Here is a 16,643-nt window from a genome sequence, read left to right on the forward strand (position 1 = left end):
CACACAAACACTTAAATGTTTCCAAAAGACGACAGGAGCAGCAGATAAAATTGTCAACCAGTTTTATTGACTAAACATTCGTTCACTCATTCATTGAAAACGAAATTCCCTCCTTCCCGTTTGAGGCTTTGAGATTTCCGGCTGTGGACTCGTGACTGAGCAGTCGGTGCAAAAACAAAATGAACGTTTAAAAACCCAGAACAATCGTTGATATGAAGAAAGAAAACGTGACACAGAGCAGAACCGGTGTCAGCCATTCACTGTCAGTGAGGCAGGAAATGAACAGACCGAATGAGATGATGAACCAACTGCACATTCAGGGATGATACGTTAAAGGCCTCTAAATCGTAAACGTTTAAATAAGAAATGAACGGAATTTTGTTCGAGGGTTCGATGCCATTAAATGACCTGTTGACCACTTTTCTGCTTGTGCTTAAACTCAGATTGACGAGTCGTTAGAATACGAGACAGCAGCCGCATGCAGCCTCAGGTTATCAGATTTAAACATCTCTTCATAAAACAACACAAGTGTCATTCCATGAAAATGTCAAACTCATGAGATGTCACTCAAGGCAGGTTTAAGGAATGATCGCTGAGGAAACAGTAACAGTTGTTGTGTGCTTTTCTATTTCACCTGTAATTAATCCTCATCAAGATAAAACAGTCAGAGATATCAGGGAACATTCAGCTCTTATTTTGTAGCTTCTAAATGAGTTTTAATGGTTACTAACTATATTGTAAGGGTGATATTACAATTTAATAAGAGTAAATATTAATTTGTGTGGAAGCAACTTTAGAACGACACTAATAAAGAATGAATTGCTTTATTTTCATCCATTTTAAAACAGAGGAAAAGTTGAGTGATTAATTTGTCTATAAATTACCAAATTATTGATTGTCAATTTAGGTTTTTGTTGCTTATTTCTGTGTTTCTAAAATCTCTGACTGTCCGTCTTGTTTCAGGTCAGCAACTCTTCTTTAAAACAAGCCGTCATGGGTCACGTTAAAAGAAATAAAGGGTTCAGGCCCCAAAAAGAGAAGTGACACTTCCTGCCAGTGTTGAGTAAATAAATTAAAAAGAGAAACTGCTTCAAGGATCCAAAGTAGAATCAGGTTTGGTTTCATATCATTAAAATCTCTCAGCTCCTTCTCTGCTGTCGGGCCGGAGCACAGCAGCGGGTTAACATAGAAGAAGTTTAAAGTGCCAATTACGATCTTCAATGTTAAATAAAAACTTTAATACATAACGCTGTCGATTCAAAACTTAAATCTCCAGACTTGAAGATAAAATTCAACATTCATGGTGAACTAAAACTAGGGACTTTGTCTGTGCGATGACAGATTGTTCAGGCTGATGAGTTTTGTGCTTTGAGCGTTTGAGCGGGAGGCCGATGACGCAGAGGGAGGGAGAGAGGAGAGAGAGAGAGCGAGAGAGAGAGAGAGAGAGAGAGAGAGAGAGAGAGAGAGAGAGAGAGAATCAGGTAACAGCATTGCTTACGCCACATCCTGCTGCATTGCTCTCTGTCATTTCTCACTAGCAGTGTGGAAGCACGGGGACAAACCCAAAGTATCGTTGTGAAAGACGCCCAATACGAAGTACTCGTTAAAACTGATCCGTTATTGAACTTTATGAAAATATGTAATTTGAAAAGCAGGTTTTTAAAAAACTTCCAACAGAAAACCACATTTTTATCCAAATGAAGTATTTGTTTCCTTCGAGCCGAAGATGTTTAATAAACTAATTGGGGAAACGTTTCACTAGCTGTGGCTCTTTGCTGTTTACTGTGGTGGTGATTCAAATAGAATTAATAGGTAATAATAGTAAACTGCTGTTTAACATTTCACTACGATGCATTTAAAAAGAGAAATAAACTTTCCAACTGTGGTGTTAGGAGTCATGTACAAAGAAGCGTTTCAGGAAAGATGACAGAGAACAAAGCAGGAGTGTGTTTGGAAACCGAAGTGAAACTAATTGTGGTTTTAATTTGAAAAACCAAATACTGGTCGTTGCTTTGTCGGGAAACAGACTCTGATCTTAGTCCGGTTCAGTTTAGGTGGAAGAAGAAGAAAGAAAGTCACGTTGTTCTGCCCAGTGTAGAAGCTCCATCATTGAGACTTCATCCAACAGACTCGTCTCCGGTGGAGAAGTCGTGCTAAGACTTCTTCGGACAGTGTGAAGACGAGTCTGTGTTTAGAACCTCGATCATCGTCCTGGTCGACGCAAACGTCTCTGCTACCGATGGAAGATTCTGGTACCAGCCCGGTAAACTGAGGAGGAAGAGAAGACGTCAGGTCAGGTCAGGTCAGGTCAGGTCAGGTCAGGTCAGGTAAGACAAGGAAAGATGAGGTAAGATGAGGTCAATGAAGGAAAGTATAGGAAAAGTAAGGTAAAGAACAGAACAGAAAACAAGGAAATAAACTAAATGGAATCAAACAAAACATTGGGAAAGGAAATGGAAAAGGAAAAGATTCAGCTCAGCAACATAAGGAAAGGAAATGAGAGTACAAGGTAAAGAACAGTACAGGAAGGAAAGGAAAGGTAAGAAGAAGAACTTCCCACCTTTTCAGATTCATCCAGATCTTTGCTGTTTTACTGAAGCTCTCTGGACTCGGTGTGGTCATAGCTTCGAAATCCACCAGCTGAAACAAAACCAACACAAACGGTTCAGAGGCTGTTTCAAAAAGCTTCGGGTGTTTATTCAAACATGACAACTAACTGTAACAGGAGATTCATGTCAAGGAGCCTTCTCGTTACCTTTCCTTTAGGGATCCGACCGACGACCTCCTTCCCACTGGCCATCAGCGCCCCCATCACCACGGAGTACGCCACCACACTGAGGACAAACACGGATCACGGACTTTCATTTACATGTTTATCTGTGTATTTAGAACACGATACCCGAGTCACTGAGCACATCCTGGCAGAACAACAACTCACTGAATATACAACTGTGGACATGTTTTAACGTTCATCACTGTTTACCTGGATCCTCTGGAGAGGGGCATGAGGTTGCAGAAGTAATAAACCAAGGAGAGGATCAGGTTACACAAGGCGTCTGCATCCTGTCAGAACAAATCAGATTCAGCTGTACGCTCACAGACAAACAGTTTCTACAGACACGGCTCCTCTGTGCACATCCTTCATTTACACTTCATCCAGACAGGGAGCAGACACAATGGGAAGAGACAAGAGGAACGTTCGTTTTGTTCCAGGTATCAGTTTCAGACTGAGTGTCCATGTGTCTTTGTTACAACAGGAGAAGTGTTGTGTTGTCTGTTTAAATAAGACAAGAGGAGGAACAGAGGGTTGATTCCCAGCGGTGTTGATATCTCATTGCTGTTGTCATTTCTATTAGGGTGTGATAATGTTTCTCTAATGTCTGTAACTCAATGAAATGAGACATGAAAGTGTAGAAAAGCAGCTGGGAAATACCTTCGGCTAAACACTGTAAAGTGATCTGCTTGTAAAATAATTGTTATATCGTCCAGAGAATTTATTTACTGTCTAGAAAACTGAAATCTTGGATAATACTGCAGAAGAAAGGAGAAGAAATTAGAGGTGGGAGATCTAAAAACTTTATAGTTCATAGATACAGACTCTTTTTCTCTTCAAAACTTCAACACGACATCTTCCAAGTTCAAATTCAAAAGTTCTTAATTTACAGGAACGTAAAACAGTGAGGAAAAGTTTCCCAGTTAGAGGAATCTTACCCCGAGTTCTGTGGAGAGCATCAGAGCTTTCCCTTTGGCTGTGAGGTCTTTATAGATGGACTCGATCTCTGACTGGTACTGCTGGGTCCGCTCCTCTGTCGTCTGCGTCTCCACTGAGAACAACATGTTGCCCACCCTGAGATACAGAAACACACAGGACAAACATTTTAATAACTAGACGTCACTAGAACGTGTATAAAACTATAGAATCTCACGCTAACATATGAATAAAAGACGAATCGTGCCTGTCTCCGGTGATGGTGATGGTAAAACCGTCGTACTCCTTCCCAGGATCCTTCATGCTCGGAACCTTGGAGTTGACTGTGAAGCCGTCTCTGGTTTTACTGTTGAACTGCTTCAGAAAACAAACACAAACACACAGACACACATGACCTTCCTGGGTTTTTGATGCTGAACAACGGTGGAGAAAGAGAGGTTTTCCAATATAGAGGAGCAAATAAAGATAAAATATAAATCTGAGACTAAATCTATTGTTTATTTACTCTCACTAACGTTAGTTGTGTTCTTCTCCTCCTCTTTACCTTCATTATGGGCAGAAGATCTTCTACTTTGTTGACGTTTTCAAGAGCCTGTCGGACGTCTAGTAAACCTCGGGGGTTGTACGCCCTGGGAGACATTAGAAAACACACACTTGTTAAAAGAAGCAGCAAAAACACAAACGTCAGACACAAGAACCGTTCACACACATTTGCACTTTCTTGCAAAATGAACAAAGCCCAGAGGACAGAATGATTTACATAATGCTGCTGTTGTAGGAAGCAGCGAGTGTATTAACATCAAGGCAGTGAAATCACAGGGTTCAGGCTCGGCTCATTTGTCGTAGCATTTGAGTTCATTTGTTTTTCAGTGAAGGAAAGGAAAGAGGTTGAGCTGTAACTCACCCGTGATACACCAGTATTCTGTCTTTGATAAAGTCCAGGATGTTGTCGAAGTAAGCCAGGTATCGGATGTTGATAATCTGTCCCCTGAGGAAAAAAGGAGATTAAAAGGCAAATTCAAACATAATAGCAGGAGTCAACGTGTCAGCAACAAGGCGACAGGAAGTGAAAATCTGAATGTTAAACACATATTTTTGGACTAAAACGATGAGTCTACGACGCAAGTAAATTCAAGTCACTCGAGGGACTCGTGAGTGTGTGAACACGTCCTCAGGGCCTCGGCTCGTTACCTGATGAGATTGATATGATTGTTGAAGCCTCGACTGAGACTCCTGGCAGGCATCTGGTCTAACCACAGAACCGGCTGGTCTGGATCTGCGATCCTACGAGCACAGAGGGAAGCCCGTTGAGTTAGTCACAGGCAGATTGCAAAGGTAGCAAAGGTTTACTTTGTTCTTTTTCTATGATGCTATGATGAATCTGTTACTGAGATTAACTCCCCAGTAAACTGTGAAATGATTCTACCAAGTAAAACCAATGTCTGAACTCCAGAATAAACTTTATGGAAAGTCGGAGCACGAGGAAGTGGTAACAATCATAAATGAACATCTGTATTTATCCTTAAATCCCTCGGGTTATTTCCTAAAGACAATAACGATTCAACAGTTGCTCCTGAACGTCTCCTGGAATATGTGGACACACATTTTTATGTGTATCGGTAATAGTTCATCCGGCCAAACCACAGTCGCACAACTACTACTTTACGATAATTTAATACTAAAATGTCTGTATTACATCAGTCTATAAAGTTTACTAGAACAGATCTATATTAAAGTAATTTGCCCTTTTCTCTCCAATAATTCTGAACCATAGACCTCCTGAAAAAACGTAGAGACCAACACAATGAATCCGTTAAGGTTAAATAGTTTAGTTTTAAGCTTCCCTCTCACCTTCTCCATTTAACAGCTATATCGAACATGTCTCTCCACTGCATCTGCCTGGTCTTGCCGTTGACTCGCACTTTGGAGTTGCTCCATGTTCGATGCATGGCCTGCATGACCTCCAGCGTAGCTAAACCCATGGCTGAAAAAAGATGTACATTTATTTATTAACCCCTGTTAGTAACACCTAAATGATCCTTATGAGCTGCAGCATTTGTCACTGGTACCTCTGTGTATCCGCCTGTTCGGTAGGAAACCAGGAGTGTCATATTGCATTAGCGCCCCCAGATGGTCGGCCGCGCATATCAGCTTCTGAACTTCGCTGCTGTAGCTGTCAAAGTTCTGCGGCAGCACGTCCCTGCAAACCACCGAGAGAAGAGGAAGACACCAAGGCTTCATCAGAGCTTTCATGAGGAGTGGGCAGATTGTATTTACTGCGGCTATCTGTCAAACTCCTGAAACGTCTTTATGAGACCAGAGAAACTATTTTCATTTTGCTGACAGAGTCATGAGAACATTTGAGCTGTAAAGTCATGTGGAAAGACCACAGGTGTTTGCTTTCAACCACAAAACACTGACTGCCTCGACGCTGAGCTCAGACAAACTGCAGCTCAACACATTTCGGTGGTGATGGAACCAGATTTAGCAGATTTCCTCCAGACGACACAGTGGAGGTGAAGTGTAGGGCAAACTGAAGGATTTTTAACAGGGAGAAGTATAAAAACCAGTGTGTTGCTCTGTTAAACCGATATTGATCCAACCTACTTGATATGTGGCTGCAGGCCGGGCTGCTCTTCGTAGTCTTCTATTAGAAAAGGCAGGTTCTTGGCCCAGTGGTTCTTGAAGTTTCCTGGTAAATCCTGGTCCACGTTGTATTCGGCCACTGGGATGTCCAGGTGGGAGTGCAGGTAGCGAGAGTACTCTGGTGGAAAAAACAAAAAGAAACACAGAGGGAGAACATAAGACATAACCTTAAATAACTTCCACCAGGGATTTCTTGTTGTTTATTTGTGTTTGTGTGTGTGAGGGAAACACCGACCTCTGAGGTATTTGACTTTGAGGTATTCGGAGCTGGCCTTCTGTCCCAGCAGAGGATCGTTCAGCATGACTTTAGTCTGAGCTTTGATGCCCTCGTAGAACTGCCCCATGGCCACGTGACTCAACCCCTTCATGTACTGACACACCTCGTTGTAGGGCTCCAGCTGAAGACACCTCTGAAGAATCACAGAACAAGAGGAGAACATGAGGAGTGAACTGTGCAGCTGTTGTTGGAATCATAGGTGCTGGAGTTTAGATAGTTTGGATGAATCACGTGATTCCTCTACCTTGAAGTTGCCTATGGCCTCCTGCAGGGAGCCGTGGTGGTAGAGCATCATGCCTCGGAGCTGGAGAGACTGGATGTGGTTCTGGTTCAACATGAGCGCTTTCTGGAAACTCTCCATGGCTGACTCAAAATCCCCCAGCTCCCTGAAAAGAGGAAGAAGACACCAAAAGAGCAAAGGGTTGAAATATTGTAAGTAAAATATGAAAGGTGGGGGACTCTCATATTCCTAAATAAAAAGGGCAAACTGTTTTATTATTGTTCGAAATCAAGAAACAACACCACTGCTGTACCTGTAGGCCTGTCCTAGGCTCTTATAGGCATCTATGAAGTCAGGCTTGAACTTCAGCGCCTCTTTGAACGTCTCGATGGCTTCCTGATGAGAGAAAACACAGAAACCTTTCACACACTGCAAACACAAAAAGGAACCGCAACCAGGAACACGTAGATAGAGCGTAACTGTGACTCAGCAGGTTGTTCAGACCTTTTTTAGAACAGACTGCAAACTCTTTACATACAGCAGCATCGAAGATAGAAACAAGTTTGACCATGTGATCCCTGCTTGCATGAGGAGAACAAAGGATAAAACTGACTCTGCAGACAAAGAGCAGATTCAGTTTGTGCTGATAAAATGTCGATTGTGCAAGGACGTCTTTGTTTCTATGGGGATGGTTTCTTTTTACAGTATCTAATGACATTACAGGAGAAAGATAATGTAAACAGATTTAAGAGAATCTGGCTCTCATTTCTTCAGAGGACAGATTAAAAAAAAGGTTTGTGTTCTACAAATACAAACGTGTTACTTTAATAATCAAACTAAAGAACTGTATTATTCCAAGTTTTGTGAGGAAATGAAGACATTTAAAAGACAATGAGCCACTGAAGACCTCACCTTGAGCATGCCTCTGTGGAAGAAGGTGAGGCCCTTATAGAGCATGGCGATGGGCTGATTCTTCTTCAGCTCTAAAGACTGCTGGAAGTCCTCCATAGCTGCCACGTAGTCCTGGTGGGAAAGTGTAACACAGCGTCAGCACATGAGGTAAATGTTCACAAACATGCACATGGAGGAAGTTTAATCCCCCAAACCTCTGAAATGAACAGCAGCGTTCCTCTGTGTCTGTAGAGTCGAGCAGACGGCTGCAGCTGGATGGCTTTGGTCAGATCCCCCAGAGCCTCACTGATCCGACCCAGAGGAGACAGGATCTGAGGACACATACACACCAGTCAACACACATTAAGGTAATGTAGGCTGAGTAAATATTAACTGTCATGTCCAAGGTAGCCAGCAAGGACGTGGACCGGCTCCAGTTTGTCCAGAGCTCAGCTGCCAGGGTTCTCACCCTGAGGGAGCCCTGGCAGCATATCCCCCCCCACCCTCATCCATCTTCACTGGCTTCCTGTCAAGATCTGCATCCTTTACAAAATCTTCCTCCTCACAGATAAAATCCCTACATGGCCTGGCCCACAGTTCCCCTCTGACCTACAGTCCTCAGACCGTCTACTGGTCTACCCACCATCCCTTGTACGACCCTGAGGGAACAATGGTGACTTGGACTTCAAGCTGTGCACAATCCATAAACATGAAGCAACACAGTTTCTGCTGTTTAATTAGAAAATCAAATCAGTTTACTGGTTTTATCAGCTTCATTAAATCCATCGATGCATAAGCTGACGACTGTAAAGAGTGTTGTGTCAATTAAAAACTCCACTGAAGCATTAAAAGAACCTTTTTATGATATTGGAAGAACTTCAGAGAGTAAAGTGAATGGATGTATTTTGGCACCGGAGCTGTGAACAGGGTCGTCTCTCACCTCTGCTCTCTGCTCGTAGACTTCTGGCCAGTTTGGCTCCAGCGTGATGACTCTGTTGAGCTCGAACAAAGCCAAGTCAGCATTCTTTATGTCCTGGCAAAGGGACAGAGCGAAGGCAGATACATTTTGTTGGTATAATGTTTATGGGTATCCCTTAATTTTGAGACAAATAAAACTAAAAGCATTTACATAAAACCTTCATATGCAACCAAATTAAGTGGTGGGATTCAGAAAATGTGTAGAATTGTTTTTAATCAGTTTTTAAATTGACCATTTTGGCACAAAACTAAACAAGAATAGGAAAATGAATTAAAGTCAAGTTGTTAAACAATAACAGGATAGATTAATAAGTACGAGTCCACTGCGATGAACAATCTAGAAACCTTAACTATATGTTTGTTTTTTCTTTTGAAGCAACTCACCTGTAGACTTTTCTTTCCATAAGCTATCCCTCTCCCATAAATGGCACTGACCAGCTCCGGGTCACCCTGTAAACAAAGACATTAATCATTAATAAAATGTTATTGGTTTTAACCCATCGACTGTAAATAAAGACGGACGAAACATCTCCACTTCCTCCCACTATCTAGAGATGAAGCCAAAAGATCCCTGACACGCACGCTGCCATCTGGCACCGATTAAGTCATTTGGAGCTGGAGTCTGTGCAGAGGCGATTAGGGGATGGAACTGAGGTTCCAGGGTTTTTATAGCATGAAACAACTCATTAAAACCAAACTTCATCCCTTGAAACTGTGATTAAAACTACCTTAAATGACAAAAAACATCTTTGTAGACAATTATTTGACAAGTCCTTTGCCTTTTTAGTACTAATTCTACAGCACAGTCACAGTCGTCCATCTTTATATACAGTCTTTGATTTGAGCCCACAGAAACAGAGTTATAGTCACTGGATGCAGACGCACCTGTAGCAGGAGGGAGAAATGTTTGATGGCTTCATCATAAAGACCGTTGCCGATCAACACGTAGCCTATAGCTGCAACCAGAGGACAGATGATGAAATCAAATCATTCAGTTCAGCATTAATACAGTTTGTGATGCATTCTGTGCGATCAACTCTCCAACTTACCAAGTTCTTCATTCGTGTTGTGGTTCACTACAGGAAAGGGGATTTTTTTCTGCTCTATAAACAACTTGGCCTGGTTCTGTGAGAGATGGAGAAAGAAAACACGAAACATCAGGGGACGGCACAGGAAGGAAACTACGCAACTGCCACTGTGACAAAGTGAAAGAACAGAAGATAAACACACAACAACACAGAGGCTCAAGGCTCTTTGAAAGAAACATTTATCAAGGACATTTCTTCAAGGTAAAAGGATTTGAGCTTTTCAGCGTCTCTCAAGGTTACACTGAGCAACGTGTTCACTATAACAGGAAGCAAATGAGACAGCATGCAAATGTTGCTGTGGCAGCATTTGTGGTTTTGTGTAGATGATCAGATAGAACGAGCAGAACAAGTTACACTAGCTAAATCATCAAACTGACAAACTCAGGCACTGGTACACAGTCAAAGTCCGAGGTCTGTTTCTCCTTTCCACACTTATCTCTGCTAAACTTCAACTTCATCCAGAAATATTCACTTTCAGGGTTTGAAATATGATTTCACGTGACGTCCAGTGCTTCTACAAGTGCAACAAACTCATGATAACACAAAACAACCGATGATGCAAGTCTGAGGTGCAGCAGAGCTGAAACTTCCCCTGGTGAAGCAATATTTTTTCGGCTTGGATTCAAATAATTGTTAACATATTTATCTCTCACATACGGTGTCGCTTGATTTGCATGTGTGAGTGTGTGAGTGTGAGTGTAAGTGTAAGTGTGAGTGTGTGTGTGTTCTCACCAGGATTTTCTCAGCATTAAGTGAGAAGACCGACTCGCAGGGCGGGTTGCTTCCTTCCTCACAGTCTGGGTCTTCTAACTGTAAAATTGACGACTCTGAAAGACAAACGTTCACAACACAATCTTTACTTAATGTACGTATTTCAGAACGTTGTATGTATGAGAATGGATTTGTTCTTTTTCAAACAAATGGGAAGTTACTAGCTTCTCCCATCCTGTCAAAGAACTGGTTTTCAAAGTAGCGGGTTAAAATGTTTGTAACACAGAGAAAACCATTGCAATCATAACATCATGTCTCTTAATTTATCTGATGTAAAACGTAGGACATCAGCTAATCAGTAGATTCTTCACTGACTCTTTACAGTGAGGTTTTTTCTAGCAGCTTTCAAAAAACCCAAAATTTAGTTTCACATCAGATATGATAAACGATATCAGCCGACCATCATGTTTGAGACGCTGCAACCAGATCACAAAGCGGATGAACTGATCATCAAATACGTTCCACTCGGGTGCAAACATGTGCTGTGGAATTTCACCAAATCGGAATATCTCTGCAGTTCAACACACATTCAGTGGATCAGCTGCAGCACGTCAACCTGTACAACCAGTCGCTGTTCTCCCAGTTCTCTTTCACTGAAATGCCGCCATAAAAACTGGAATTTGACAGAATCTACAGCTCTGTGCATAATGAATACCCAGTTGGCAGTTTATTAGGAACACTAAGCAGAAGTTATTGCAGTCTAATCCTGCAATAAATCCTCCTGTCATGGAGGTTATAACTTCAGTTTCTGCAGAGGCTGTTCTTAGAGAGCTGGTGATTCATCTTTATGGATTGTGTCAGATATCTGTCATTCTGTAGAAGCACCATAAACTTAATCCTCAAACATTAACATACATTATATTTGTATTGTAACAAATGGACATTATAAAGGATTCTTTGCAGTAATTGTATTCCACAGAGAAGTCATATTATTTAGCCTGTCTTCACTGATAAGCTAAATAACTGTCACTACTCCTAAAAACCAGATAAGGAGACACAAACACCTGTCAGCACAACATATGTCAACACAAGAGTAACTTAATAATGCAACACAATTAAACAGCACCATCATTTACCCTACAACAATAAATTAGCTTTATTACCTTGGTGAATGGAGGATTAATTGCAGGAGTGTTGCACTAGCATAACATTCCTAAGCAGGGTGTTACAAATACCTGTGTGTGTGTGTGTGTGTGTGTGTGTGTGTGTGTGTGTGTGTGTGTGTGTGTAGAATTCAAACACAATTGCATGTTTTTTGACAGGAGTTTGGTCTAAATCTCTCCAGAAAAGCTCAAATAATCCTCAAGGTGAATGTTTTATTTCATGTTATATTCAAATTAAAATATTTTACATATTCTCCTTCTTCCACTTTTGCTTTTAAATCCAGTTTAACCTCTAACAGAGCTCCAGCTGATCTCCTCCGCTCTGTCCCCGCTTGTTGACATTAGCTGTTATTAGCCTAGCTAGCTATCGAGCTAGCGTTAGCTCGGGGCTAAGCTAGCCGGGAGGCTCCGCGGCTTGTACCGGGGAGGACGTGGCTGTGCGGCGGCGGCGCGGAGGCAGCTTACCGCAGTCCGACGCGTACTCCTCCCACTCGGACAGCGAGCTGCAGCCCTGCCGCTGGAGCTCATGGTTGAACAGCGTCAGCGCGGAGAAGGGCTCGGTGGAGACGGCGGCTCGGGAGAGGCTGAGCAGCGAGAGGACGAGCACCGCGGCGGCGGCCCGGCTACCGGGGGCCATGTTGCTCATGTGTGACGACACGGAGCCGGAGCTTCCGCAGACCCACCTCCGCAGCTACACTACGTGTCCCGGCATGCACTGCGGCTGTCAAACCGGTCCAGCACGTTACGGAAATAAATAAAGCAGTTTCCGCTTGGCACCTTTCAGATTAAAAACGAAAAGTTCACGACTGTCATAGTCTATAGGTGTACAATACTGTGGATGTATAATTTGGTCTGGTACGAACAATAAAGACGTGGAGAACTATCCTTCACTAACATTTAGTTGAACTTATTATTATTGTGTTTCTGTTTTTTATTCTTTCTACCTCAATATTTTTTATTTTATTGTATTGTATTTTATTGTATTCAAATATACCGGCTGCTATGACAACTTAATTTCCCTTCTGGGATGAATAAAGTACTCTATCTATCTATCTATCTACTTATTTTACTTCTACTACTACTACTACTACTACTACTTTCACTACAATAACAATTACTACTACTATTAAAACATCATCAACAACAACTACTACTATTATTACTACATCAAATATATTATTATATATATTATTACAACTATAACAACTACAAAATACTGCTACTGTTCTAACTTCATTAACAACAACCTATACTTCTACTTACTATTAATTGACATCAACAAAAGAAACTGCATTTCCTCTATGGAGTATCAATGAAGTCGTATCTTATGAGATCTTGTTTCATCTTATCTTATCTTATGTCATCTTATCATATCTTACTTTATCTTACCTTATCTTATTTTATTAAAAGTGCTTAACAAACTAAAGTGTGTCTCATATAACAGCAGTTTCCGCTTGGCACCTTTCGGTTTAAAAACGAAAGTTCACGACTGTCATAGTCTATAGGTGTACAATACTGTGGATGTATAATTTGGTCTGGTACAAACAATAAAGACGTGGAGAACTATCCTTCACTTACATTTAGGTTTACTTCTTTTACTTCTTTTACTTCTACTACTACTAATACTAGTAGTAGTACTTCTACTATCACTACACTAACAACAACTACTACTACTATTAAAACATCATCAACAACAACTATTACTATTGCTACATCAACTATTATTATTACAACTATAACAACTACTTCCAATTCTTCTATTGTTCTTACTTCATTAACAACAACCTATACTTCTACTATTAATTGAAAAAAACAACTGCATTTCCTCTATGGAGTATCTTATTAGGGCCCGAGCACTGATCAAAGGTCAGGTGAGGCCCTATTGAAATTGTAAGGATTATTATTATTATTCAGGCAAATGAATTGGCTTTTTGAGGGATTTACCGTGCTCAAATTCGTACCAAAATTTGCAGAAAGTTAGAAAGTGGTGAAAATGTACGTATTCTGAAGGAATTTTCAATGGGCCTCGCAAAATGGCTCAACAGTACCCCCCGAGACCCCTGGAATGTGTTCACATTGATCGGTCTTCACAAAAATCAATATACAGGTGTATCATGGCCTGACAAACTAAAAAGTAGTTAGGTGCAATTTGAAAAACACAACAGGAAGCCTGCTATTTTGCATTTATTAGCCATTTTGGCCATATTCCACATTTTTACTTTGATGTACTTGTACCAGGGCTTTCATCGGATCAACTTCAAATTGAGATGAGTGTCATCACAACATGATGGAGATAAAAACTGACTGAGGGATTGATTTTTCGTCACATGTGTGACCGTGGCGTGGCGTCAAAGTTTAAAACGCCATTAAAACCCGATGTTCTGTAACGCGGACATACATGGAGCATGAATCCTTTGATGCTGAGCCGCAAACAAACAACTCCACTCCTGCAGTGTCAGTCTTCCTAGATCAAAGGAAACTTTATGTCTTGCAAAGGTCATGTCTCTTTCTTTCTCAGATTTGGGACATTTCCTCAAACCGTGTAAACATTGAGGTAAGGCGCTCTCAAAGAGTCCACTGTGCATTGTCCTATCACCACCAAACTTCTGTCTCAAGATCATAGTCCAAGCCTGAACAGCTCTATGTGTCAATATTTATTTTTTTCAGGCAAAAAGCATGCAACGCTTCAAAATGCATGTGCTCGGGCCCGCCCAGTGCTGCTTTGCAGCCCTAGAAATTTTAGAAATTGTATTTTATAGTTAGTAATTATCATTATTTTTTTAAATTGAGTTTTAATTATTATTATTATTATTATCAAAATGAATTGGCTTTTTGAGGGCTTTACCATGCTCAAATTCGTACCAAAATTTGCAGAAAGTTAGAAAGTGGTGAAAATGTACGTATTCTGAAGGAATTTTCAATGGGCCTCGCAAAATGGCTCAACAGTACCCCCCGAGACCCCTGGAATGTGTTCACATTGATCGGTCTTCACAAAAATCAATAAACAGGTGTATCATGGCCAGACAAACTAAAAAGTAGTTAGGTGCAATTGGAAAAACACAACAGGAAGCCTGCTATTTTGCATTTATTGGCCATTTTGGCCATATTCCACATTTTTACTTTGATGTACTTGTACCAGGGCTTTCATCGGATCAACTTCAAATTGAGATGAGTGTCATCACAACATGATGGAGATAAAAACTGACTGAGGGATTGATTTTTCGTCACATGTGTGACCGTGGCGTGGCGTCAAAGTTTAAAACGCCATTAAAACCCGATGTTCTGTAACGCGGACATACATGGAGCATGAATCCTTTGATGCTGAGCCGCAAACAAACAACTCCACTCCTGCAGTGTCAGTCTTCCTAGATCAAAGGAAACTTTATGTCTTGCAAAGGTCATGTCTCTTTCTTTCTCAGATTTGGGACATTTCCTTAAACCGTGTAAACATTGAGGTAAGGCGCTCTCAAAGAGTCCACTGTGCATTGTCCTATCACCACCAAACTTCTGTCTCAAGATCACAGTCCAAGCCTGAACAGCTCTATGTGTCAATATTTATTTTTTTCAGGCAAAAAGCATGCAACGCTTCAAAATGCATGTGCTCGGGCCCGCCCAGTGCTGCTTTGCAGCCCTAGAAATTTTAGAAATTGTATTTTATAGTTGGTAATTATCATTATTTTTTTTAAATTGAGTTTTAATTATTATTATTATTATTATTATCAAAATGAATTGGCTTTTTGAGGGCTTTACCATGCTCAAATTCTTACCAAAATTTGCAGAAAGTTAGAATGTGGTGAATATGTACGTATTCTGTAGGAATTTTCAATGGGTGTCGCAAAACGGTGCCCCCCCAGACCCCTGGAACTTGTTCACATTGACCAATCTTCACAAAAATCGATACACAGGTGTATCATGACCAGACAAACAAAAAAGTCTCGAGGTGCAATTGGAAAAACGCAACAGGAAGCCTGCTATTTTGCATTTAGTGGCCATTTTGGCCATGTTCCACATTTTTACTTTGAGGTACTTGTACCAGGGCTTACGTCAGATCAATTTCAAATTAAGATGAGTGTCATCACAACAAGATGCAAGATGGGGATACAAAGTTATTCAAAGATCGATTTTTCGTCACACGGTGTGACGCGGAGATACAAGGACCATGAATCCTTTGATGCTGAACCGTAAACAACAACTCCACTCCTGCAGTGACAGTGTCAGTGGTCATAGATCAAAGGAATCTTTATTTTAAATATGTTTCTGACAGCCACAATTACTGAATGTCCAAAGTCACACTGTATAATTGTGTCACACGTAAGGTATAATAATCACGAAAAAATATACAATCATTTGATGATGTCATACTTTTTACTGCACTCACACACAAATTAATGAGCAAACTTGAGCTGATTTGAATTTATAAAACCATCTTTTAATTTTGTGTTTTGCACTTTGCTTCTGTTTCTTTAAAAAGACCAGCACGTCACAGACTCAACAAACACCTCGACTCAGACAGGAAGGGAACCTCAGAGATGTTTGTGGAGCTGTGACTGACTGACTGTCTGTTTTCAGCTTCACCTGGAGACTCAATGGCTTCCAGATTAGAAGAGGATCTCTGGTGTGCCGTCTGCCAAGATGTCTTCCGAGATCCTGTCATTCTGTCATGTAGCCACAGCTTCTGTAAAGACTGTGTGAAGAGCTGTTGGAAAGACAAAGAAGTAAAAGAGTGTCCACTTTGTAAGAGAAGACATTCAATGATTGAACCACCTTGTAACCTGGTGTTAAAGAACCTGTGTGAGACCTTCTTACAGGAGAGAGATCAGAGCTCTTCACCTGCTCTCTGCAGTCTGCACTCAGAGAAACTCAGACTCTTCTGTCTGGACCATCAGCAGCCAGTGTGTGTCATCTGCAGAGATTCAGAAAAACACACCGGCCACAGATTCAGACCCATCGATGAAGCTGC

The 16,643-nt window shown here is 41.2% G+C and overlaps 1 protein-coding gene across 2 annotated transcripts; it reads right to left on the reverse strand.

Annotated features, from left to right (window-relative positions):
* Positions 1-45: 45 nt before the first annotated feature.
* On the reverse strand, positions 46-12,340 carry ttc13 (tetratricopeptide repeat domain 13). 2 transcript variants are annotated; one of them, XM_061091393.1, is made up of 23 exons: positions 12,149-12,340; positions 10,542-10,636; positions 9,771-9,846; positions 9,607-9,677; positions 9,106-9,171; positions 8,684-8,776; positions 7,959-8,075; positions 7,765-7,875; positions 7,166-7,248; positions 6,877-7,018; positions 6,591-6,765; positions 6,317-6,473; positions 5,779-5,909; positions 5,561-5,693; positions 4,901-4,993; positions 4,614-4,697; positions 4,254-4,338; positions 3,957-4,063; positions 3,712-3,847; positions 2,984-3,063; positions 2,756-2,834; positions 2,561-2,640; positions 46-2,268 (listed from the first exon to the last, which is right to left on the reverse strand). In XM_061091393.1, exons 1-23 carry the CDS (start codon positions 12,327-12,329, stop codon positions 2,154-2,156), a joined length of 2,490 nt encoding a protein of 829 aa, XP_060947376.1. In that variant the 5' UTR covers positions 12,330-12,340; the 3' UTR covers positions 46-2,153. The 2 variants fall into 2 exon arrangements, with proteins under 2 accessions (XP_060947376.1, XP_060947375.1); XM_061091392.1 differs by having other exon boundaries at positions 3,957-4,066.
* Positions 12,341-16,643: the final 4,303 nt, after the last annotated feature.

The sequence above is a fragment of the Limanda limanda genome, chromosome 18 (assembly GCF_963576545.1).
Source record: "Limanda limanda chromosome 18, fLimLim1.1, whole genome shotgun sequence".
Lineage (NCBI taxonomy): Eukaryota > Metazoa > Chordata > Actinopteri > Pleuronectiformes > Pleuronectidae > Limanda > Limanda limanda.

Coding starts and splice junctions, on each gene's coding strand:
- ttc13 (XM_061091392.1), bottom strand. CDS start 12,329: ATGAGCAACATGGCCCCCGGTAGCCGGGCCGCCGCCGCGGTGCTCGTC. Junction 7,249..7,764: donor TCCACAGAGGCATGCTCAAG/GTGAGGTCTTCA, acceptor TTCTCTCATCAG/GAAGCCATCGAGACGTTCAA. Junction 2,269..2,560: donor ATCTGGATGAATCTGAAAAG/GTGGGAAGTTCT, acceptor CTTCCTCCTCAG/TTTACCGGGCTGGTACCAGA.